This window comes from Bombina bombina, chromosome 2 (assembly GCF_027579735.1).
Source record: "Bombina bombina isolate aBomBom1 chromosome 2, aBomBom1.pri, whole genome shotgun sequence".
NCBI lineage: Eukaryota > Metazoa > Chordata > Amphibia > Anura > Bombinatoridae > Bombina > Bombina bombina.
The window spans coordinates 1,039,234,457-1,039,260,907 of NC_069500.1; the positions used below are offsets into that span (position 1 = coordinate 1,039,234,457).

Below are 26,451 nucleotides of genomic sequence, written 5' to 3' on the forward strand. Positions count from 1 at the left end.
TTTTTTGTTTTTTTTTAGGCTCATAGGCTGTGTGTTTTTGGCTTGGAACAAACAGGTTTCACTTTCATTTTTGAAGTGTTGCGCAGCTCATAATACCTTGGCGCCCTTTTTCATAGCAGGGGAAGTCCTGTCTTATGTACCACATGACCGAGTGCGGTCTCTTTCATTTCCTAAGATCCTGCTGCAGACACCACTTCTGCAGAGATCGTTTTCACTGTTAGCTGTCTGGGTCTAGGAGGTGGTGAGTGCCCCAGCCATTGGGAGTATAAAGGTGCCGTTTTTTTTAAATAAAAGCATTTCTTTTTGATCGTCCTCCTATGGGTATATAAAAAGCTATGGAGGACTCTGATACTACGTTAAAAGGTTCCGCTCCTTGTGTGCTGATTAATAATTCCGGTTTATATTGTGAGGAGACTGTGGTTTGCCCACCTGTTCAATTTTGTTCCATTTGCCTATACACTGTTATAAAGTCTAAGAAGGGAGACAAGCTTGCTAATATTCATAGCGCTATTAGCCCTTCTGAGCTGTCTACTTCTCAGGAATCTGGGTCTCGAGGAATTGCTACTCTTTCTACATTACCCGCTCCACATGCAGTTCCCGCGGCTCAACCAATCCTCCATCTGGAGGGGGCTTTTTTCCAGTGGGCTTTACCACACAGTTACAATTGGCTGTGTCTGTGGCCCTTAGTGCCTTACCTCGATCTAACAAAGCAAGAGATAGGTTAAACCTAGCTCTCCTGACCTAGAGTCATCTAAATCCCATGATTAAGTCCTGCACGGCACGAAACACTCAAGGACACGCCCCCTTTCATCCTGTTTGTGAGTTTGTGTATTTTTTATTGATGGTGGAACAAAATAAATTTATTTTTATTGGATTCCCTGGTGTGCTGCCTTATTCGTTTATTTCTTTGTCATCTAAATATTGGTCGGATTTAGCTACTATATCCCAGCTATCCGAGGATGAGTTAACCCCTGTAGCTTTAGAGGGTGAACTTTCTGAGTCGGAGACCTCAGTTTCACAACCTCCTTCAGTGGAGGAACCCTCCTTTAGATATAAAATTGAGCATCTGCGTTTTTTATTAAAGGAGGTTCTGTCTACTCTAGAGGTTCCAGAGGCTACACTCCCTGAGGAGCTTAAGATCCCTAAATTAGACAGCGTTTACGAAAATAGGAAGGTACCTCTGACTTTTCCTGTGCCAGTTAAGATGGTGAACATTATTAGTAATGAATGGGAAAGAGTAGGCAAAATGATTCCCGGTCTCTGACTCTCAATTTGATTTGTGGGGCTCCATCCCGAAGGTGAATGGCTCTATCTCCATGCTGGCTTAACATACTACTATCCCTCTGTCGGATAGTTCTTCTTTTAGAGAGCTCTGTCGGAGCTCATTGAGGTGGAGACTCCCCTCGAGGATATTCAGGAGAGAATTAAGGCACTGAGAATTGCTAACTCCTTCATCTGTGACGCAAATATGCAGATTATTCGCATAAATGCTAAGGCTGCTGGCTTTGCAGTTCTAGCCCGCCGGACTCTGAAGTCTTAGTCTGCGGATATGACTTCTAAATTCAGACTCCTTTCTCTTCCCTTAGGGGAAGATTTTATTTGGTCCAGGGCTGGACTCCAGTATCTCTACGGTTACCGGAGAGAAGGATGCCTTTCTACCACAAGATAAGAAGAATAGGCCTAAGGGACGGCAACTGTCTAATTTCCGTTCATTTCATGCTGACAAATCGACAGCAGTCCTCTTCCAAGTTTGTGCAGCCCAAGAGTACTTGGAAGCCGGCTCACTCCTGGAATAAGTCCAAACAGACTAAGAAGGCCCCCGATCTGGGATCGGATTGAGTAGGGGGCAGACTGTCTCTTTTTTTTTTTTCAGACGCTTGGTTTCAGGATGTACAGGATCATTGGGTCCTGGAGGTTGTATCTCAAGGATACAGGATAAGATTCAAGTTTCATTTGCCCAGGGGCAGATTCTTACTCTCCAGTCTTTCGACAAGACCAGAAAAGAGGGCTGCCTTCTTAGGTTGCGTACAGGATCTCTCCTCTCTAGGAGCAATTGTCCCAGTACCTACAGCAGAAAGAGATTTGGGGTTTTATTCAAACCTTTTCGTGGTTCCAAAGAAGGAGGGAACTTTTCATCAAATTCTGGACCTAAAGTGCCTAAACAAGTTTCTGAGTGTTTTCTCTTTTCAAGATAGAGACAATACGGTCAATGCTTCCTCTGTTTCAGGAAGGACAGTTTATGACCACAATAGACTTGAAGGATGCACACCTTCATGTTCTGATTCACAGGGAACATCCTGGGGTTTGCTTTCCAGCACTTCCAGTTCATAGCTTGGCTACTGCTCCAAGGATAATTTACAAAGGTTCTGGGGGCTCTTCTAGCCGTTGCCAGAACACAAGGTATTGCAGTAGCACCTTACCTGGACAATATCTGGGTACAGGCACCATCTTTTTGTCTAGCGGAAGAACATTCAGTGTTCCTTCTCAGTCTTCTTCAATCACATGGATGGAAGATAAACTTGGAAAAGAGGATGCATTTCCTGGGAACTATAATAGACTCCATATCCATGAGAATATTCTTCACAGATCAGACACGTTGCAAGCTAACTTCTGCATGTCTTGCCCTCCAGGCCTCATCAAGACCCTCAGTGGCTGTGAATGGAGGTAATCGGACTCATGGTGTCCTGCATGGACATCATTCCTTTTGCCAGATTCCATCTCAGACCCTTACAACTATGCATGCTGAGGCAATGGAATGGCGACAATTCAGATCTGTCTCAACAGATTTGTACTGGACAGCCTGTCGAGACTTGCTCTCCTGGTGGCTCTGTCCAGATCATCTGTCCCAAGGCACGTGCTTTTTAAAACCGTCCTGGGAGATTGTGACTACAGATGCAAGCCATTCCAGCTGGGGAGCCGTTTGGGGTGCCAAGAAAGCGCAAGGTCTGTGGACTCAAAAGGAGTCCTCCCCTTCAGATCAATATTTTGGAACTTTCAATGCCTTGAAGCCTTGGCCCCTTCTGGGTTCGTCCCAGTTTCAGATTCCAATCAGACAATATATCCTCGGTGTCCTATATCCACAATCAAGGGGGAACGAGAAGTTCCTTGGCGATGAGAGAAGCATCTCCGATACTAAAGTGGACGGAGACTCACAAGTGTACACTGTCAGCGATCCACATTCCGGGTGTGGACAACTGGGAAGCGGACTTCCTCAGCAGGCAATCCTTTCACCCAGGGGAGTGGTCTCTTCACCCCGAGGTGTTTGCAGAGATATGCAGCGATTGGGGGATGCCGGAGATAGATCTCATGGCATCTCTCCTCAATACCCAGGTACGGGTCGAGGGGTCCTCAGGCTGAATTGATGCGCTATCAGTACCATGGAGGTTCAGACTTGTACAGGTGGCCCTCGTTTTACAACGGTTCAATTTACACCGTTTCAGAATAACAACCTTTTTTCCCAGTCATGTGACTGCTATTGAAAAGCATTGAGAAGCAGTGCATTTATTAAAATAGCCAGTAGGTGGAGCTGTCCGCTTGTGTTGCAGCAAAGCCAAGCAAGCTGAAATTAATCAGTTTAACCAGACCTGAGCTATCGAGCAGATTTCAAAGGAACAAGATCTTCCTGTCTATAAATCAGTCCAGATTGGAATGCATAGAAAGAACTGTTTGCAGAAAAATGCAAGTGAAGTCTGTGTTGTGTGATTATTTTATTAGGTTTATAATGCTGTTTAGCAAAAGTTGTTGTTCATTTAACTTAGTTTAATTATATATTCTGTGTTGTGTGATTTTATTAGGTTTATAATGCTGTTTATCATTTAAAGTCTTCATTTCAAAGCTTTAAAAATAATGTATTAGGTGTTAATTATGACAATTTTGAGAGGGGCCTGGAACCTAACTCCCTTACTTCCCATTGACTTACATTATAAACTGGGTTTCAATTTACAACGGTTTCGATTTACAACCATTCTTTCTGGAACCTAACCCCGGCGTAAACTGAGGGCTACCTGTATATCTTTTTCCTCCATTACCGCTTTTCCCTCATGTGGTGGTTCGCATCAAGCAGGAGCGAGCATCTGTGATTCTGATTGCGCCATCATGGCTACGAAGGTCGTGGTTTACGGATCTGGTGGGGATGTCCTCATCTCCTCAGTGGAGGTTACCTTGTCGCAGAGATCTGCTGATACAGGGCCCCTTCGTTCATCAAAATCTAGATTCTCTGAGGCTGACTGCGTGGAGATTGAACTCCTAGGGGTAGATTTATCATTGTGCGAGCGGACATGATGCAGTGTATCATGTCCACTGCACATCGATAAATGCAGACCGCATACGTTGTCGGCATTTATCATTGCACCAGCCGTTCTTGTGAACTGCTTGTGCAATGCCGCCCCCTGCAGATTTGTGGTCAATCGGCCCCTAGCAGCGAGTGCCAATTAACCCGATTGTATAGGATTGGGTTGATTTCTTTCATGTAATTGGCAAGAGTCCATGAGCTAGTGATGTATGGGATATACAATCCTACCAGGAGGGGAAAAGTTTCCCAAACCTCAAAATGCCTATAAATACACTCCTCACCACACCCACAATTCAGTTTTACAAACTTTGCCTCCCTATGGAGGTGGTGAAGTAAGTTTGTGCTTGATATTCTTCTGTGATATGCGCTTCTCAGCATTTTGAAGCCTGATTCCTCTCAGAGTACAGTGAATGTCAGGGATGTGAGTATCCCCTATTGTATTCTATGGTTTTCCTTGCGGGAAATCTTTTCATATGTTCTGTCATCGGTCGTAGAGATTCATCTCCTACCTCCCTTTTCAGATCGACGATATACTCTCATATTCCATTACCTACTGATAACTGTTTCAGTACTGGTTTGGCTATCTGCTATATGTGGATGGGTGTTTTTCTGTAAGTATGTTTTCATTACTCTCAGCTATGGTTTGGCACTTTATGTATTAATGTAAAGTTCTAAATATATGTATTTTACTTATATTTGCCACGAGTCAGGTTTATGTATATTTCCTTTTGCAGACTATCAGTTTCAAAATTGTGAAAAATATATTTAGGAAGTTTATTTTTTCTTACCTGGGGTATAGTCTTTTCTTCAAAATTGACTGTTTTCATTAAATTTCTCAGGCAAAATTAGGCTCGTGAGGCCGCAAAATGCTGATATTTATTGCGTCATTCTTGGCGCGAGAATCTTTTTGCCGAGAAGGTACGTTCGGTGGCGCAAATTAGTCATTTCCGGCATCTTAGTTGACACCAGGTTTCCTTGAAAAAGGTTGTGTCTGCCATGACGCGAGTTGCGTCATTTCCGGATGTTAGCGGCAAAAAATATAATTTTGCATTGTGCGTCATACTTGGCGCCAAATAATTTATTCATTTAAACCCCACTTCCTATATGCCTCTTGCCTTTTTCTATGCTCAGAGGGGTATGCTTTTTGCACTTTTTTTTCCCTTTCCTGAAACTGCCACATAAGGAAATTGATAATTTTGCTTTATATGTTTTTTTTCTCTTACATTTGCAAAAAGTCTCAATCTGATCCTGTCTCAGAAACCACTGTTGAATTCCTACTGCTTGATAACAGTTCTACCAAAGATAAGTGTATCTGTTGTAAATTAGCAGAGATTATGTCTCCAGCTGTGGTATGTAATAGTTGTCATGATAAGCTTTTACATGCAGAGAATGTATCCATCAGTACTAGTACAATGCCTGTTTTTCCTTCGACATCTAATGTACATGATATCCCTGTAAATATAAAAGATTTTATTGCTGATGCGATTCAGGCGGCTTTGTCTGCTATTCCACCTTCTAATAAACGTAAAAGGTCTTTAAAAAGTCTCAAAGTTTAATGAAATTTGAAATGACGGACAACATACTGAATTATCCTCCTCTGATGAGAATCTATCTGATTCAGAAGATCCTACCTCAGATATTGACACTGACAAATCTTATCTCTTTTTAAGATGGAGTATATTCGTTCTTTGTTAAAAGAGGTGTTGATTACTTTGGATATTGAGGAAACTAGTCCTCTTGATACTAAAACTAGTAAATGTTTAAATTCTGTTTATAAACCTCCTGTGATTACTCCAGAGGTTTTTCCAGTTCCTGATGCTATTTCTGATATGACTTCAAAGGAATGGAATAGGAGGTTTAAAAAATTGTATCATTTGCCAGCAGTTAGATTGGAGTTTTTGGAAAAAATCCCCAAAGTTGATGGGGCTATTTCTACTCTTGCCAAACGTACTACTATCCCTATTGAAGATAGTTCTTCCTTTAAGGACCCTTTAGATAGGAAACTTGAATCTTATCTAAGGAAAGCTTATTTATATTCTGGCTATCTTCTCAGGCCTGCCATTTCTATGGCTGATATTACAGCTGCATCAAGTTTTTGGTTGGAAAGCTTAGTGCAACAGGAAACTCGCTTGCTTCAACATGCTAATCATTTTATCTGTGATGCCATTTTTGATATCGTCAAAATTGATGTTAGATCTATGTCTTTAGCTATTTTAGCTAAAAGAGCTTTGTGGCTCAAATATTGGAATGCTGACATGGTATCTAAATATAGATTACTATCTCTTTCTTTCCAAGGTAACAATTTGTTTGATTCTCAGTTAGATTCGATTATTTCAACTGTCTGGGGGGGAAGGGAGTTTTTTTACCTCATGATAAGAAATCTAAGGGTAAATCTAAAGCTTCTAATCGTTTTCGTTCTTTTCAACAGAATAAGGAACAGAAAGCCAATCCTTCCCCCAAATAATTTGGTTTCAATTGGAAACCTTCTTCAAGTTGGAATAAATCCAAGCCATTTAAGAAACCAAAGCCAGCCCCCAAGTCTTCATGAAGGTGCGGCCCTCATTCCAGCTCAGCTGGTAGCGGGCAGATTAAAAATTTTCCAAGCCATTTAGGCAGATTCTGTCCAAAATTAATGGATTAAGAGTGCCAATTTTCAAGATAGTGACTATAAGGACTATTCTGCCTTTTGTTCAGCAAGGTCATTATATGTCCATGATAGACTTACAAGATGCATATCTTCATATTCCGATTCATCCAGACCACTATCGGTTTCTGAGATTCTCTTTTCTAGACAAGCATTACCAATTTGTCGCTCTTCCATTTGGCCTAGCAACAGCTCCAAGGATTTTTTCAAAGGTTCTCGGTGCCCTACTCTCTGTAATCAGAGAACAGGGTATTGCGGGGTTTCCTCATTTGGACGATATCTTGGTACTAGCTCAATCTTTACATTTTGCCAAATCTCACACGAATCAACTAGTGTTGTTTCTTCAAAGACATGGTTGGAGGATCAATTTACCAAAAAGTTCTTTTATTCCTCAGACAAGGGTCACCTTTTTAGGTGTCCAGATAGATTGTGTCCATGACTCTGTCTCTAACAGACAAGAGACACATAAAATTGGTTTCAGCTTGTCGGAACCTTCAGTCTCAATCATTCCCTTCAGTAGCTATGTGCATGGAAGTTTTAGGTCTCATGACTGCAGCATCGGACGCGATCCCCTTTGCTCGTTTTCATATGAGACCTCTCCAGCTTTGTATGCTGAATCAGTGGTACAGGGATTATACAAATATATCACAATTAATATCCTAAAATCCCAATGTTCGACTCTCTCTGACTTGGTGGTTAGATCACCATCGTATAGTTCAAGGGGCCTCTCTTGTTCGTCCAACCTGGAACGTGATCACAACAGATGCAAGTCTGTCAGGTTGGGGAGCTGTCTGGGGATCTCTGACAGCACAACGGGTTTGGAAATCTCAGGAGGCAAGGTTACCAATCAATATTTTAGAACTCTGTGCTCTTTTCAGGGCTCTTCAGGTTTGGCCTCTGTTGAAGAGAGAACCGTTCATTTGTTTTCAGACAGATAATATCACAACTGTGGCATATGTCAATCATCAGGGTGGAACTCGCAGTCCCCTAGCTATGAAAGAAGTATCTTGGATACTTGGGCAGAATCCAGCTCTTGTCTAATTTCTGCGTTACATATCCCAGGTGTAGACAATTGGGAAATGGATTATCTCAGCCATCAGACTTTACATCCGGGGGAGTGGTCGCTCCATCCAGATGTGTTTTTTCAGATTGTTCAGATGTGGGGTCTTCCAGAAATAGATCTGATGGCTTCACATCTAAACAAGAAACTTCCCAGGTACCTGTCCAGGTCCAGGGATCCTCAGGTGGAGTCGGTGGATGTGTTAGCAGTTCCTTGGTTTTACCAACCTGCTTATATCTTCCCGCCTCTAGTTCTTCTTCCAAGAGTGATCTCCAAGATCATCATGGAACGATCGTTTGTGTTTCTGATAGCACCAGCATGGCCTCACAGGTTCTAGTATGCAGATCTTGTCCGGATGTCCAGTTGCCAACTTTGGCCTCTTCCTTTAAGATCAGACCTCGTCAGTGACGCACCTCACTGACGAGGCCCACAGAAGACCGAAACGATCGTCTGGGGTTGTTGTTTCTCTTGTTCAGAGAAGAATTGCCTGGTATTTCGGTGCTGGACTGTCATTGGGCAGGGTCAGACTGATATGCTACAGGATATTTTTTCTCTGTGAAGGGGCATAGTGTGCTAAGAGTATGCACCCTGAGTGGCACCCTAAAATGAACATGGCACGGAAGTTTTTCCAGCTTTTGTTCTGTCTCAGCTGAGTGCATCTCTCTCTCTTTTTATATTTATGCAAATTGCTCTTGGGTCTCCTTAAGAGTAAAAGGGGAAACCAGACGTGGACTCCTTGCACACATGCCCTTAGAGAGATGCTACTGCACCTCACTGACGAGGCCCACAGAAGGCCGAAACGATCGTCTGGGGTTGTTGTTTCTCTTGTTCAGAGAAGAATTGCCTGGTGTTTCGGTGCTGGACTGTCATTGGGCAGGGTCAGACTGATATGCTACAGGATATTTTTTCTCTGTGAAGGGGCATAGTGTGCTAAAAGAGTATGCACCCTGAGTGGCACCCTAAAATGAACATGGCACGGAAGTTTTTCCAGCTTTTGTTCTGTCTCAGCTGAGTGCATCTCTCTCTTTTTATATTTATATTTCATGATCTCATAAATTCTCCTGGCATTCTTTTAGAATTCCTAGAATTTTACAGTTTCTTCAGGATGGTTTGGATAAAGGTTTGTCTGCAAGTTCCTTGAAGGGACAAATCTCTGCTCTTTCTGTTTTATTTCACAGAAAGATTGCTAAGCTTCCTGATATTCACTGTTTTGTACAGGCTTTATCCGTATCAAGCCTGTCATTAAATCAATTTCTCCTCCTTGGAGTCTTTGGTTTTGAAGGCTTTACAGGCTCCTCCTTTTGAACCTATGCATTCTTTGGACATTAAACTACTTTCTTGGAAAGTGTTGTTCCTTTTGGCCTTCTCTTCTGCTAGAAGAGTTTCCGAATTATCTGCTCTTTCTTGTGAGTCTCCTTTTCTGATTTTCCAACAGGATAAGGCAGTTTTGCGGACTTTATTTAAATTTCTACCTAAAGTTGTGAATTCTAACAACATTAATAGGGAAATTGTTGTTCCCTCTTTGTGTCCTAATCCTAAGAATTCTTTGGAGAGATCCTTGCATTCTTTGGATGTGGTAAGAGCTTTGAAATATTATGTTGAAGCTACTAAAGTTTTCAGGAAGACTTCTAGTCTATTTGTTGTTTTTTCCAGTTCTAGGAAAGGTCAGAAAGCTTCTGCCATATCTTTGGCATCTTGGTTCAAGCTTTTAATTTATCAGGCTTATTTGGAGTCCGGTCAGGCCCCGCCTCAGACTCATTCTACTAGATCAGTCTCCACTTCGTGGGCTTTTAAGAATGAATCTTCAGTTGATCAGATTTGCAAAGCAGCACCTTGGTCTTCTTTGCATACATTTACTAAATTCTACCATTTTGATGTATTTGCTTCTTCGGATGCAGTTTTTGGTAGAAAAGTTCTTCAGGCAGCTGTTTCAGTTTGATTCCTCTGCTTATGTTTTAAATTTTTTCTTTTCAATTATGAGAACTTATTTTTTTTGGGGTTGTGGATTTAATTTTTTCAACGGAAAATGGTTATTATTTTTTAGCCTTCCCTTTCTAGTGACTCTTCTGTGGATTTGCACATCTTGGGTATTACTATCCCATATGTCACTAGCTCAAGGACTCTTGCCAATTACATGAAAGAAAACATAATTTATATAAGAACTTACCTGATAAATTCATTTTTCATATTGACAAGAGTCCATGAGACCCACCATTTTTATGGTGGTTATGATTTTTTGTATAAAGCACAATTGTTTCCAATTCCTTTTTTGATGCTTTTTACTCCTCTTTCTATCACCCCACTGCTTGGCTATTCGTTAAACTGAATTGTGGGTGTGGTGAGGGGTGTATTTATAGGCATTTTGAGGTTTGGGAAACTTTGCCCCTCCTGGTAGGATTGTATATCCCATACGTCACTAGCTCATGGACTCTTGCCAATATGAAAGAAATGAATTTATCAGGTAAATTCTTACATAAATTATGTTTTCTGTCTGTTGCCTCAGAGCAGGCGGACAAGTTATGGAGCAGCGGTCTTTAGACCGCTGCTTCATAACTTATGTTTCCAGCGAGCCTGAAAGCTCACACAGAAACGGGGGCATCACGCTCCATACAGAGCTTGATAAATCAGCCCCATAGTCTTAGCCAAGAGAGGGTTTTCTGAGAGTGTTATCGACACTCTGGTTCAAGCTTGTAAGCCAGTTACTCGTCCTATCTACCATAATGTGGAGGACTTACTTGTACTGGTGTGAGCAGCATGGCTTTTCCTGGCATAAGGTTTAAGGGACAGTCTAGTCCAAAACAAACTTTCATGACCCAGATAGGGCATGTCATTTTAAACAATTTTCCAATTTACTTCTATCACCAATTTTGCTTTGTTCTCTTGGTATTCTTAGTTAAAAGCTAAATCTAGGAGGTTCATATGCTGATTTCTAAGCCCTTGAAGGCCGCTTCTTAGCTCAGGGTAATTTGACAGTTTTTCACCACTAACTGTTAGTTCATATGTTTCATATAGATAACACTGTGCTCACCCACGTGGAATTCCTATGAGCTAGCACTGATTGGCTAAGATGCAAGTCTGTCAAAAGAACTGAAATAAGGGGGCAGTTTGCAGAGGCTTAGATACAAGGTAATCACAGAGGTAAAACGTGTATTTATATAACTGTGTTGGTTATGCAAAACTAGGAAATGGGTAATAAAGGGATTATCTATCTTTTAAAACAATAACTATTCTGGTGTAGACTGTCCCTTTAAGGTTGCCAGAATGTTATCTTTTCTCCAGAATGAACTGGAGAAGGGCCTATCTGCTAGTTCCCTGAAGGGACAGATATCGGCTCTGTCGTCGTTACTGCACAAAAGATTGGCTGAGCTACCGGATGTGCAGTCCTTTGTTAAGACTGGCTAGGATCAGACCCGTGTTTAGATCTGGGGCTCTGCCTTGGCGCCTCAGTCTTGTTTTTATTGTTTTACAGCAGGCTCCGTTTGAGCCTATGCATACTATTGACATTAAATTGTTATCTTGGAAGGTTCTTTTTTTTTTTTTGGATATTGCCTCTGTGCGCAGAGTTTCTGAGATTTCTGCTTTGCAATGTGATCCTCTTTATCTGGTTTTTCATGCTGATAAGGCGGTTTTACACACTATACTAGGGTTCCTCCCTAAGGTGGTGTCGAATCATAACATCAAGAAATTGTTGTTCTTTCCTTGTGTCCTAATCCTTCTTCAGCGAAGGAACGTTTTGCTTTTTAATCTAGATGTGGTTTGTGCCTTGAAGTTCTATCTTCAGGCTACTAAGGAATTCAGACAATTTTCCTCTTTCATCTATTTGGGGAAGCTTAAAGGGACACTGAACCCAAATTTTTTCTTTCTTTCATGTAATTAGCAAGAGTCCATGAGCTAGTGACGTATGGGATATACATTCCTACCAGGAGGGGCAAAGTTTCCCAAACCTCAAAATGCCTATAAATACACCCCTCGCCACACCCACAATTCAGTTTTACAAACTTTGCCTCCTGTGGAGGTGGTGAAGTAAGTTTGTGCTAGATTCTACGTTGATATGCGCTCCGCAGCAGGTTGGAGCCCGGTTTTCCTCTCAGCGTGCAGTGAATGTCAGAGAGATGTGAAGAGTATTGCATATTTGAATTCAATGATCTCCTTCTACGGGGTCTATTTCATAGGTTCTCTGTTATCGGTCGTAGAGATTCATGTCTTACCTCCCTTTTCAGATCGACGATATACTCTTATATATACCATTACCTCTACTGATTCTCGTTTCAGTACTGGTTTGGCTTTCTACTACATGTAGATGAGTGTCCTGGGGTAAGTAAGTCTTATTTTTGTGACACTCTAAGCTATGGTTGGGCACTTTTATATAAAGTTCTAAATATTTGTGTTTAAACATTTATTTGCCTTGATTCAAGGTGTTCAATATTCCTTATTTCAGACAGTCAGTTTCATTATTTGGGATAATGCATTTGAATAATCAAATTTTTTCTTACCTTAAAATTTGACTTTTTTCCCTGTGGGCTGTTAGGCTCGCGGGGGCTGAAAATGCTTCATTTTATTGCGTCATTTTTGGCGCTGACTTTTTTGGCGCAAAAAATTCTTTGTTATTTCCGGCGTCGTTCTTGTCACCGGAAGTTGCGTCATTTTTTGACGTTTTTGCGCCAAAAGTGTCGGCGTTATCGGATGTGGCGTCATTTTTGGCGCTAAAAGCATTTAGGCGCCAAATAATGTGGGCGTCTCTTTTGGCGCTAAAAAATATGGGCGTCATTATTGTCTCCACATTATTTAAGTCTCATTGTTTATTTGCTTCTGGTTGCTAGAAGCTTGTTCACTGGCATTTTTTCCCATTCCTGAAACTGTCATTTAAGGAATTTGATCAATTTTGCTTTATATGTTGTTTTTTCTATTACATATTGCAAGATGTCTCAGATTGACCCTGAATCAGAAGATACTTCTGGAAAATCACTGCCCGATGTTGGATCTACCAAAATTAAGTGTATTTGCTGTAAACTTGTGGTATCTGTTCCTCCAGCTGTTGTTTGTAATGAATGTCATGACAAACTTGTTAATGCAGATATTTCCTTTAGTAATGTTACATTACCTGTTCCATCAACATCTAATACTCAGAGTGTTCCTGTTAACATAAGAGATTTTGCTTCTAAATCCATTAAGAAGGCTATGTCTGTTATTCCTCCTTCTAGTAAACGTAAAAGGTCTTTTAAAACTTCTCATTTTTCAGATGAATTTTTAAATGAACATCATCATTCTGATTCTGATAATGATTCCTCTGGTTCAGAGGTTGATGCTGATAAATCTTCATATTTATTCAAAATGGAATTTATTTGTTCTTTACTTAAAGAAGTCTTAATTGCATTAGAGATAGAGGAATCTGGTCCTCTTGATACTAAATCTAAACGTTTAAATAAGGTTTTTAAATTTCCTGTAGTTATTCCAGAAGTTTTTCCTGTCCCTGATGCTATTTCTGAAGTAATTTCCAGGGAATGGAATAATTTGGGTAATTCATTCACTCCTTCTAAACGTTTTAAGCAATTATATCCTGTGCCATCTGACAGATTAGAGTTTTGGGACAAAATCCCTAAGGTTGATGGGGCTATCTCTACTCTTGCTAAACGTACTACTATTCCTACGGCAGATAGTACTTTTTAAATAGGAAAATTGAATCCTTTCTAAGAAAAGCTTACTTATGTTCAGGTAATCTTCTTAGACCTGCTATATCTTTAGCGGATGTCGCTGCAGCTTCAACTTTTTGGTTAGAAGCTTTAGCGCAACAAGTAACAGGTCATAATTCTCATAGCATTGTTAATCTTCTTCAACATGCTAATAATTTTATTTGTGATGCCATCTTTGATATCATTAGAGTTGATGTCAGGTATGTGTCTCTAGCTATTTTAGCTAGAAGAGCTTTATGGCTTAAAACTTGGAATGCTGATATGTCTTCTAAGTAAACTCTGCTTTCCCTTTCTTTCCAGGGTAATAAATTATTTGGTTCTCAGTTGGATTCTATTATTTCAACTGTTACTGGGGGGAAAGGAACTTTTCTCTTAAGTGTGTTCAGTCCACGGGTCATCCATTACTTATGGGATATATTCTCCTTCCCAACAGGAAGTTGCAAGAGGATCACCCAAGCAGAGCTGCTATATAGCTCCTCCCCTCACATGTCATATCCAGTCATTCTCTTGCAACCCTCAACAAAGAAGGAGGTCGCGAGAGGAGTTGGAGTTTTTACTTAATTATTCTTCAATCAAAAGTTTGTTATTTTAAATGGCACCGGAGTGTGCTGTTTTTTCTATCTCAGGCAGTATTTGGAAGAAGAAACTGCCTGCGTTTTCTATGATCTTAGCAGGCGTAACTAAGATCCACTGGCTGTTCTCGACATTCTGAGGAGTGGGGTAACTTCAGAAAATGGGAATAGCATGAGGTATGTGCAGTACAATATTTTCTGGGAATGGAATTGACTAAGAAAACACTGCTGTTACCCGTATGATGTAAGTACAGCCTTAAATGCAGTAGTAGTGACTGGTATCAGGCTGATAAATGTACGCACAGTAGAGTTATTTTCTAGGGACTAGAATTTGACTTAGAAAATACTGTTAATACTGAAATAATGCTTAAGCCTTATCTGCAGTGGAGGCGACTGGTAGCAGGCTTAGTGATAACTTTGCATGACATTTAAAAAAGTTTGTTTTTAAAACGTTTACTGGCATGTTATTCATTTTGTGAGGTACTTTGGTGATAAATCCTTTTGGGCATGATTTTTTTCCACATGGCTAACGTATATTTCTGCATAGAAACCGTTATATCAGGTCTCCCACTGTTGTAAATGAGTGGGAGGGGCCTTTTTTAGCGCCTTGTTGCGCAGTTAAAATTCTAGCACAGTCTTCCTGCTTCTTCCTCCTTGATCCAGGACGTCTCTAGAGAGCTCAGGGGTCTTCAAAATTCGTTTTTGAGGGAGGTAATCGGTCACAGCAGACCTGTGACAGTGTGTTTGACTGTGATAAAAGCGTTAAATCTTAATTTGATATCCGTTTTTGGGTACTGAGGGGTTAATCATCCTTTTGCTAATGGGTGCAATCCTCTGCTAATTAATACATTTAAAGAATTGTTGACTATAACTGAATTAGTTCTTTGTTATTCAACTGTGTTTTTTAAAAAAAGCGCTGCAGCGTTTTTTATATTGCTTGTAAACTTATTGAAAGTAATTTCCAAGCTTGCTAGCTTCATTGCTAGTCTGTTTAAACATGTCTGATACAGAGGAATCTGCTTGTTCATTATGTTTAAAAGCCGATGTGGAGCCCAATAGAAATATGTGTACAAATTGTATTGATATTACTTTGAATAAAAGTCAATCTGTACCGATAAAGAAATTATCACCAGACGAGGGGGAAGTTATGCCGTCTAACTCTCCTCACGTGTCAGTACCTTCGTCTCCCGCTCGGGAGGTGCGTGAGATTGAGGCGCCAAGTACATCAAGGCCCTTACAAATCACTTTACATGATATGGCTAATGTTATGAAAGAAGTATTATACAATATGCCCGAGTTAAGAGGCAAGCGCGACAGCTCTGGGTTAAGGACAGAGCGCGCCGATGACACGAGAGCCATGTCTGATACTGCGTCACAATTTGCAGAACATGAGGACGGAGAGCTTCATTCTGTGGGTGACGGTTCTGATTCGGGGAGACCGGATTCAGAAATTTTAAAATTAAGCTTGAGAACCTCCGCGTGTTGCTAGGGGAGGTGTTAGCGGCTCTGAATGATTGTGACACGGTGGCAATCCCAGAGAAATTATGTAGGCTGGATAAATACTATGCGGTACCGGTGTGTACTGACGTTTTTCCTATACCAAAGAGGCTTACAGAGATTATTAGCAAGGAGTGGGATAGACCCGGTGTGCCTTTTTCCCCTCCTCCGATACTTAGAACATTTTTTCCTATAGACGCCACCACACAAGACTTATGGCAGACGGTCCCTAAGGTGGAGGGAGCAGTTTCTACTTTAGCCAAGCGTACCACTATCCCGGTGGAGGATAGCTGTGCTTTCTCAGATCCAATGGATAAAAAATTAGAGGGTTACCTTAAGAAAATGTTTGTTCAACAAGGTTTTATATTACAGCCTCTTGCATGCATTGCGCCTGTCACTGCTGCAGCTGCATTCTGGTTTGAGTCTCTGGAAGAGGCGATTCGCACAGCACCATTGGATGAGTCTTTGAGCAAGATTAGAACCCTTAAGCTGGCTAATGCGTTTGTTTCGGATGCCGTACTGCATTTAACCAAACTTACGGCTAAGAATTCCGGATTCGCCATACAGGCGCGCAGAGCGCTATGGCTTAAATCCTGGTCAGCAGATGTAACTTCTAAGTCTAAACTACTAAACATTCCTTTCAAAGGGCAGACCTTATTCGGGCCCGGCTTGAAGGAAATTATTGCTGACATTACTGGAGGTAAGGGCCACACCCTTCCTCAGGACAGGGCCAAATCAAAGGCCAAACAGTCTAATTTTCGTGCCTTTCGTAATTTCAAGGCAGGAGCAGCATCAACTTCCTCCGCTCCAAAACAGGAAGGAACTACTGCTCGTTACAGACAGGGTTGGAAAGGCAACCAGTCATGGAACAAGGGCAAGCAGGCCAGAAAGCCTACTTCCGCCCCTAAGACAGCATGAAGACAGGGCCCCCTTTCCGGAGACGGATCTAGTGGGGGGCAGACTTTCTCTCTTCGCCCACGCTTGGGCAAGAGATGTACAGGATCCCTGGACGTTGGAGATTATATCTCAGGGATACCTTCTGGATTTCAAAACTTCTCCTCCACAAGGGAGGTTTCATCTGTCAAGGTTATCAGCAAACCTAGTAAAGAAGGAGGCATTTCTACAATGTGTACAAGACCGCTTAGTGATGGGAGTGATCCACCCAGTTCCGCGAACAGAACAGGGGCAAGGGTTTTATTCAAATCTGTTTGTGGTTCCCAAGAAAGAGGGAACCTTCAGACCAATCTTAGACTTAAAAATATTAAACAAATTCCTAAGGGTTCCATCGTTCAAGATGGAAACCATTCGGACCATCCTACCCATGATCCAAGAGGGTCAATATATGACCACAGTGGACTTAAAGGATGCCTACCTTCACATACCGATTCACAAAGATCATTATCGGTACCTAAGGTTTGCCTTTCTAGACAGGCATTACCAGTTTGTAGCTCTTCCCTTCGGGTTAGCTACGGCCCCGAGAATTTTTACAAAGGTTCTGGGCTCACTTCTGGCGGTACTAAGACCACGAGGCATAGCGGTGGCTCCGTACCTAGATGACATTCTGATACAAGCGTCAAGTTTTCAAAATGCAAAGTCTCATACAGAGATAGTTCTAGCATTTCTGAGGTCGCATGGGTGGAAAGTGAACGTGGAAAAGAGTTCTCTGTTACCACTCACAAGGGTCCCTTTTCTAGGGACTCTTATAGATTCTGTAGAGATGAAGATTTACCTGACGGAGTCCAGGTTATCAAAGATTCTCAATGCTTGCCGTGTCCTTCACTCCATTCCAAGCCCATCAGTAGCTCAGTGCATGGAAGTAATCGGCTTAATGGTCGCGGCAATGGACATAGTGCCATTTGCGCGCCTACATCTCAGACCGCTGCAACTATGCATGCTAAGTCAATGGAACGGGGATTACTCAGATCTGTCCCCTTTGCTAAATCTGGACCAGGAGACCAGAGATTCTCTTCTCTGGTGGTTGTCACGGGTTCATCTGTCCAAAGGAATGACTTTTCGCAGACCAGATTGGACGATTGTAACAACAGATGCCAGCCTACTAGGCTGGGGAGCAGTCTGGAACTCCCTGAAGGCTCAGGGATCGTGGACTCAGGAGGAGAAACTCCTCCCGATAAACATTCTAGAATTAAGAGCAATATTCAATGCTCTTCTAGCTTGGCCTCAGTTAGCAACACTGAGGTTCATCAGATTTCAGTCGGACAACATCACGACTGTGGCTTACATCAATCATCAAGGGGGAACCAGGAGTTCCCTAGCGATGTTCGAAGTCTCGAAGATAATTCGATGGGCAGAGTCTCACTCTTGCCACCTGTCAGCGATCTACATCCCAGGAGTGGAGAACTGGGAGGCGGATTTTCTAAGTCGCAAGACTTTTCATCCGGGGGAGTGGGAACTTCACCCGGAGGTATTTGCTCAACTGATTCGTCGTTGGGGCAAACCGGATCTGGATCTCATGGCATCTCGCCAGAACGCCAAGCTTCCTTGTTACGTATCCAGGTCCAGGGACCCGGGAGCGGTGCTGGTAGATGCACTAGCAGCCCCTTGGGTTTTCAACATAGCTTATGTGTTTCCACCTTTTCCGTTGCTACCTCGACTGATTGCCAGGATCAAACAGGAGAGAGCATCAGTGATTCTGATAGCGCCTGCGTGGCCACGCAGGACCTGGTATGCAGACCTAGTGGACATGTCGTCCTGTCCACCATGGTCTCTACCCCTGAGGCAGGACCTTCTAATTCAGGGTCCTTTCAACTATCCAAACCTAATTTCTCTGAGGCTGACTGCTTGGAAATTGAACGCTTGATTCTATCAAAGCGTGGGTTTTCGGATTCGGTTATTCATACATTAATACAGGCTTGGAAACCTGTTACCAGAAAAATTTACCACAAGATATGGCGTAAATATTTATATTGGTGTGAATCCAAGAGTTACTCATGGAGTAAGGTTAGGATTCCTAGGATATTGTCTTTTCTACAAGAGGGTTTAGAAAAGGGCTTATCCGCTAGTTCGCTAAAGGGACAGATTTCTGCTCTGTCTATTCTTTTACACAAGCGTCTGGCAGAGAATCCAGACGTCCAGGCTTTTTGTCAGGCTTTGGCTAGGATTAAGCCTGTGTTTAAAGCTGTTGCTCCTCCGTGGAGCTTAAACTTGGTTCTTAAAGTTCTTCAGGGTGTTCCGTTTGAACCCCTTCATTCCATTGATATTAAGCTTTTATCTTGGAAAGTTCTGTTTTGATGGCTATTTCCTCGGCTCGAAGAGTCTCTGAGTTATCTGCCTTACATTGTGATTCTCCTTATCTGATCTTTCATTCAGACAAGGTAGTCCTGCGTACTAAACCTGGGTTTTTACCTAAGGTTGTTTCTAACAGGAATATCAATCAAGAGATTGTTGTTCCATCATTATGTCCTAATCCTTCTTCAAAGAAGGAACGTCTTTTGCATAACCTAGATGTGGTCCGTGCCCTGAAGTTCTACTTACAGGCAACTAAAGATTTTCAACAAACTTCTTCTCTGTTTGTCGTTTACTCTGGACAGAGGAGAGGTCAAAAGGCTTCAGCTACCTCTCTCTCTTTTTGGCTTCGTAGCATAATACGCTTAGCCTATGAGACTGCTGGACAGCAGCCTCCTGAAAAAATTACAGCTCATTCCAATAGAGCTGTGGCTTCCACCTGGGCCTTTAAGAATGAGGCCTCTGTTGAACAGATTTGCAAGGCTGCAACTTGGTCTTCACTTCATACTTTTTCCAAATTTTACAAATTTGACACTTTTGCTTCTTCGGAGGCTGTTTTTGGGAGAAAGTTTCTACAGGCAGTGGTTCCTTCTGTTTAATGTTCCTGCCTTGTCCCTCCCATCATCCGTGTACTTTAGCTTTGGTATTGGTATCCCATAAGTAATGGATGACCCGTGGACTGAACACACTTAACAAGAGAAAACATAATTTATGCTTACCTGATAAATGTATTTCTCTTGTAGTGTGTTCAGTCCACGGCCCGCCCTGTCTTTTTGAGGCAGTTCTAAATTTTAATTAAAACTCCAGTCACCACTGCACCCTATAGTTTCTCCTTTCTCGTCTTGTTTCGGTCGAATGACTGGATATGACATGTGAGGGGAGGAGCTATATAGCAGCTCTGCTTGGGTGATCCTCTTGCAACTTCCTGTTGGGAAGGAGAATATATCCCATAAGTAATGGATGACCCGTGGACTGAACACACTACAAGAGAAATAAATTTATCAGGTAAGCATAAATTATGTTTTTTACCACAGGATAAAAAATCTAAAGGTAAATTTAGGTCTACTAATAGTTTTCGTTCCTTTCGTCACAATAAGGAACAAAAGCCTGATCCTTCCCCTACAGGAGCAGTATCAGTTTGGAAACCATCTCCAGTCTGGAATAAATCCAAGCCTTTTAGAAAGCCAAAGCCAGCTCCCAAGTCAACATGAAGGTGCGGCCCTCATTCCAGCTCAGCTGGTAGGGGGCAGATTACGTTTTTTCAAAGAAATTTGGATCAATTCGATTCACAATCTTTGGATTCAGAACATTGTTTCACAAGAGTACAGAATAGGCTTCAAGATAAGGCCTCCTGCAAGAAGATTTTTTCTTTCCCGTGTCCCAGTAAATCCAGTGAAGGCTCAAGCATTTCTGAAATGTGTTTCAGATCTAGAGTTGGCTGGAGTAATTATGCCAGTTCCAGTTCTGGAACAGGGGCTGGGGTTTTACTCAAATCTTTTCATTGTACCAAAGAAGGAGAATTCCTTCAGACCAGTTCTGGATTTAAAAATATTGAATCATTATGTAAGGATACCAACATTCAAAATGGTAACTATAAGGACTATTCTGCCTTTTGTTCAGCAAGGGCATTATATGTCCACAATAGATTTACAGGATGCATATCTGCAAATTCCGATTCATCCAGATCACTATCAGTTTCTGAGATTCTCTTTCCTAGACAAGCATTACCAGTTTGTGGCTCTGCCGTTTGGCCTAGCAACAGCTCCAAGGATTTTTACAAAGGTTCTCAGTGCCCTTCTCTCTGTAATCAGAGAACAGGGTATTGTGGTATTTCCTTATTTGGACGATATCTTGGTACTTGCTCAGTCTTCACATTTAGCAGAATCTCATACGAATCGACTTGTATTGTTTCTTCGAGAACATGGTTGGAGGATCAATTTACCAAAAAGTTCATTGATTCCTCAGACAAGGGTAACCTTTTTAGGTTTCCAGATGGATTCAGTGTCCATGACTCTGTCTCTGACAGACAAGAGACGTCTAAAATTGGTTTCAGCTTGTCGAAACCTTCAGTCTCAATCATTCCCTTCGGTAGCCTTATGCATGGAAATTCTAGGTCTTATGACTGCTGCATCGGACGCGATCCCCTTTGCTCGTTTTCACATGCGACCTCTTCAGCTCTGTATGCTGAACCAGAGGTGCAGGGATTATACAAAGATATCTCAATTAATATCTTTAAAACCGATTGTACGACACTCTCTGACGTGGTGGACAGACCACCATCGTTTAGTTCAGGGGGCTTCTTTTGTTCTTCCGACCTGGACTGTGATTTCAACACATGCAAGTCTGACAGGTTGGGGAGCTGTTTGGGGGTCTGACAGCACAAGGGGTTTGGGAATCTCAGGAGGTGAGATTACCAATCAACATTTTGGAACTCCGTGCAATTTTCAGAGCTCTTCAGTCATGGCCTCTTCTAAAGAGAGAGTCGTTCATTTGTTTTCAGACGGACAATGTCACAACCGTGGCATATGTCAATCATCAAGGAGGGACTCACAGTCCTCTGGCTATGAAAGAAGTATCTCGAATACTGGTATGGGCGGAATCCAGCTCCTGTCTAATTTCTGCGGTTCATATCCCAGGTATAGACAATTGGGAAGCGGATTATCTCAGTCGCCAAACGTTACATCCGGGCGAATGGTCTCTTCACCCAGAGGTATTTCTTCAGATTGTTCAAATGTGGGGACTTCCAGAAATAGATCTGATGGCTTCTCATCTAAACAAGAAGCTTCCCAGGTATCTGTCCAGATCCAGGGATCCTCAAGTGGAGGCAGTGGATGCATTGTCACTTCCTTGGAAGTATCATCCTGCCTATATCTTTCCGCCTCTAGTTTTTCTTCCAAGAGTGATTTCCAAGATTCTAAAGGAGTGCTCGTTTGTTCTGCTGGTGGCTCCAGCATGGCCTCACAGGTTTTGGTATGCGGATCTTGTCCGGATGGCCACTTGCCAACCGTGGACTCTTCCGTTAAGACCAGACCTTCTATCGCAAGGTCCTTTTTTCCATCAGGATCTCAAATCCTTAAATTTGAAGGTATGGAGATTGAACGCTTTATTCTCAGTCATAGAGGTTTCTCTGACTCTGTGATTAATACTATGTTACAGGCTCGTAAATCTGTATCTAGGAAGATATATTATCGAGTCTAGAAGATTTACATTTCTTGGTGTTTTTCTCATCATTTTTCTTGGCATTCTTTTAGAATTCCTAGAATTTTACAGTTTCTTCAGGATGGTTTGGATAAAGGTTTGTCTGCAAGTTCCTTGAAAGGACAAATCTCTGCTCTTTCTGTTCTTTTTCACAGAAAGATTGCTAGTCTTCCTGATATTCATTGTTTTGTACAAGCTTTGGTTCGTATAAAACATGTTATTAAGTCAATTTCTCCTCCTTGGAGTTTGAATTTGGTTCTGGGGGCTCTTCAAGCTCCTCCGTTTGAACCTATGCATTCGCTGGACATTAAATTTCTTTCTTGGAAAGTTTTGTTTCTTTTGGCCATCTCTTCTGCTAGAAGAGTTTCTGAATTATCTGCTCTTTCTTGTGAGTCTCCTTTTCTGATTTTTCACCAGGATAAGGCGGTGTTGCGAACTAGGTCAGTTTCTACTTCCTGGGTGTTTAGGAATGAAGCCTCGGTTGATCAGATTTGCAAAGCAGCCACTTGGTCTTCTTTGCATACTTTTACTAAATTCTACCATTTTGATGTGTTTTCTTCTTCTGAAGCAGTTTTTGATAGAAAAGTACTTCAGGCAGCTGTTTCAGTTTGATTCTTCTGCTTATAATTTCAGTTTTTTTCATTATAAGATTTAAACTTTGTTTTGGGTGTGGATTTTTTTAAGCGGAATTGGCTGTCTTTATTTTATCCCTCCCTCTCTAGTGACTCTTGCGTGGAAGATCCACATCTTGGGTAGTCATTATCCCATACGTCACTAGCTCATGGACTCTTGCTAATTACATGAAAGAAAACATAATTTATGTAAGAACTTACCTGATAAATTCATTTCTTTCATATTAGCAAGAGTCCATGAGGCCCACCCTTTTTTGTGGTGGTTATGATTTTTTTGTATAAAGCACAATTATTCCAATTCCTTATTTTTTATGCTTTCGCACTTTTTTCTTATCACCCCACTTCTTGGCTATACGTTAAACTGATTTGTGGGTGTGGTGAGGGGTGTATTTATAGGCATTTTGAGGTTTGGGAAACTTTGCCCCTCCTGGTAGGAATGTATATCCCATACGTCACTAGCTCATGGACTCTTGCTAATATGAAAAATTAATTTATCAGGTAAGTTCTTACATAAATTATGTTTTTGTGATTCAGATAGAGCATTAAATTTTAAGCATCTTTCTAATTTACTCCTATTATGAATTTTTTTTTATTATCTTGGCATCTTTATTTGGAATGTAAGTTTAGATGCCGGGCCATTTTTGGTGAACAACCTGGGTTGTCCTTGCTGATTGGTGGATAAATTCATCCACCAATGAAAAAATGCTGTCCAGGGTTCTGAACCAAAAAAACCTTAGATGTCGTCTTTTTCAAATAAAGATAGCAAGAGAACGAAGAAAAAATAGGAGTAAATTAGAAAGTTGCTTAAAATTGCATGCTCTATCTGAATCACAAAAAAATGTGGGTTCTGTGTCCCTTTAAGGGGCAGGAGGCTACTAAGGCTTCTCTATCCTTCTGGTTGAGGAGTGTCATCCGCTTAGCATATGAGACAGCGGGACGACAGCCTTCTGAGAGGATAACGGCTCATTCCACTAGAGCAGTGGCTTCCTAAGTGGCTTTTAAGTACGAAGCCTCAATGGATCAGATTTGTAAGGCAGCTACCTGGTCTTCCTTGCACACTTTTTCTAAGTTTTATGTTTGATGTGTTTGCTTCGGCTGAAGCAGTTTTTGGGAGAAAAGTTTTGCAGGCTGTGGTGCCCTTAGAATAGGGCCTGCCTCTTTTTTTTCTGTTCCCTCCCGTTTTTCATTGTGTCCTCTGGAGCTTGGGTATAGTTTTCCCAACAGTAAAGAATTAAGTTGTGGACTCTCCCTGCCTTATGGAAGGAAAACATAATTTATGCTTATCAGATAAATTCCTTTCCTTCCTGGCAGGGAGAGTCCATGACCCTGCCCGTAATTAATTTTTTTATGGGCGGCTCCCTTTTTATATATTTTCTTCTGGCACCTTTTTTACCCTGATGTTTCTCCTACGTTTCCTTGTTCCCTCAAGAGAATGACTGGGGGATAGGGGAAGTGGGAGGGATATTTAAGACTTTGGCTGGGGTGTCTTTGCCTCCTCCTGGTGGCCAGGTGTTATATTTCCCAACAGTAAGGAATGAAGTCGTGGACTCTCCCTGCAAGGAAGGAAAGGAATTTATCTGGTAAGCATAAATTGTTTTCTGTGCAAAACTGGGGAATGGGTAATAAAGGGATTATCCATCTCTTTAAACCATCCATTTTTTTTAGTTGACTGTTTGTTTAAATATAAGATTATATGCACAGTGTATACAGCTGATGAAGGTAACAAAATGTCCAGGAAAAAGATAACATTTTCACTGGACCCAGAAAAGCAATAGCATGTAATAGTCAAGAAGATTACTAGTCTTAGTTTGTTTTTTTGGGGGGGGGGTGGTTGCCTTCAAAAAAGTTTTTAAACCAACAAAAAAGAAAAGGGATTAATAAACAATAATATAAATTAAAGCGTCAATTTAAAAAATTTAATAAAATATTGTACAGCAAAAACACACTGTGATATATTCACTTTCATTGACTCTATATTCTCATGTCCAGGTCTTCCTTTACAATTCACAAATAAAACCGGATTTGTGTTATTAAATAATGATACATACTACTGCCCAATGTGAATCCTATTCTTTGGGGGCCACTAATCCGGTTTTGTTTGTAACCGAGCAACCCTATGTTTGGAAGTGTTTATCTCTTTGAGGTGAATGAATATTATACTCTGAGTTTTAAAGGAACAGCTGGACATACCTTTTTTTTTAAGTAAAACTTAATACATCACATATAGTATGTTTTGCACAGTATTTTACTACAAAATATTTTGTCTAATCATGTTTGTAAAATTCCATCTATGATTTCAGTGCAGGTAATGCAACTACATTCACTTATTCTTCTGTAAAATATTGTGCATGTTATCACAAATGTATTTTGTTTGCCTCATATTTTTGGAAAAAATAGCAAGAGATTGAAAATTTTAGAAAGCTGAATTTTATCAGTAAAGAAGAGTTTGAAAGCCTTGCACCAGAACCACAGCTTGAGAAAAATCTTGAAGAATCTCCACCATTTGCGTCTACGTTTCAGCAAGGTATTTGTCTCAAATTTGTGTTTGTTTCTTTGTAGAACATTTTAAACACTTTTTTTAAAATTAATATTTAAAGGATCATTAAAATGGTATAATTATGTGAAAATGATCAGCCAACCACAAAATGCATATATGTATATTCTATGAATTCTTGCACATGCTCAGAATGAGCGGGTGCCTCAGACAATGTGTATATAAAGATTGTGCACGTTTTGATAATAGAACTGAATTGGATTTTTTTTTTTTTAAAAAGCCTATATGGATCATGAAAGTTTAATTTTGACATTAGCGTTCATTTAATAATTGTAAAGTATATTAATTGATGTATGCTAAAAATAGCTCCCCCAAATAAAATTTGTTTTATTGTGTCTGTTTTTGTTCCTGAAGCTAGCTTCCTTGCATTCCAGAATGGTTTTTGTGACATTAGGCCAAAAAGGCTTAAAGGGACATTAAACCCAAAATGTTTCTTTAATGATTCAGATAGAGAATACATCCAATCACTATATATATATATATATATATATATATATATATATATATATATATATAATTTTTTTTTTTTTTTTTTTTTTTTTTTCATGTAATTAGCAAGAGTCCATGAGCTAGTGACGTATGGGATATACATTCCTACCAGGAGGGGCAAAGTTTCCCAAACCTCAAAATGCCCATAAATACACCCCTCACCACACCCACAAATCAGTTTTACAAACTTTGCCTCCCTTGGAGGTGGTGAAGTAAGTTTGTGCTAGATTCTACGTTGATATGCGCTTCGCAGCAGGCTGGAGCCCGGTTTTCCTCTCAGCGTGCAGTGAATGTCAGAGGGATGTGAAGAGAGTATTGCCTATTTGAATTCAATGATCTCCTTCTACGGGGTCTATTTCATAGGTTCTCTGTTATCGGTCGTAGAGATTCATCTCTTACCTCCCTTTTCAGATCGACGATATACTCTTATATACCATTACCTCTACTGATTCTCGTTTCAGTACTGGTTTGGCTTTCTACTATATGTAGATGAGTGTCCTGGGAGGCAGCTGTTTCAGTTTGATTCTTCTGCTTATAATTTCAGTTTTTTTCATTATAAAGATTAAAACTTTATTTTGGGG

The 26,451-nt window shown here is 41.0% G+C and overlaps 1 protein-coding gene across 4 annotated transcripts in view; it reads left to right on the forward strand.

Moving 5' to 3' along the window:
* LARP1B (La ribonucleoprotein 1B) overlaps window positions 1–26,451 on the forward strand; it is a 224,771-nt gene that overhangs the window by 151,886 nt on the left and 46,434 nt on the right. For all 4 annotated transcript variants that reach the window (XM_053703651.1, XM_053703653.1, XM_053703652.1 and 1 more), the window contains one exon: window positions 25,225–25,351. In XM_053703651.1, coding sequence (XP_053559626.1) covers window positions 25,225–25,351 — 127 coding nt within the window. The remainder of the gene's footprint in view (window positions 1–25,224; window positions 25,352–26,451) is intronic.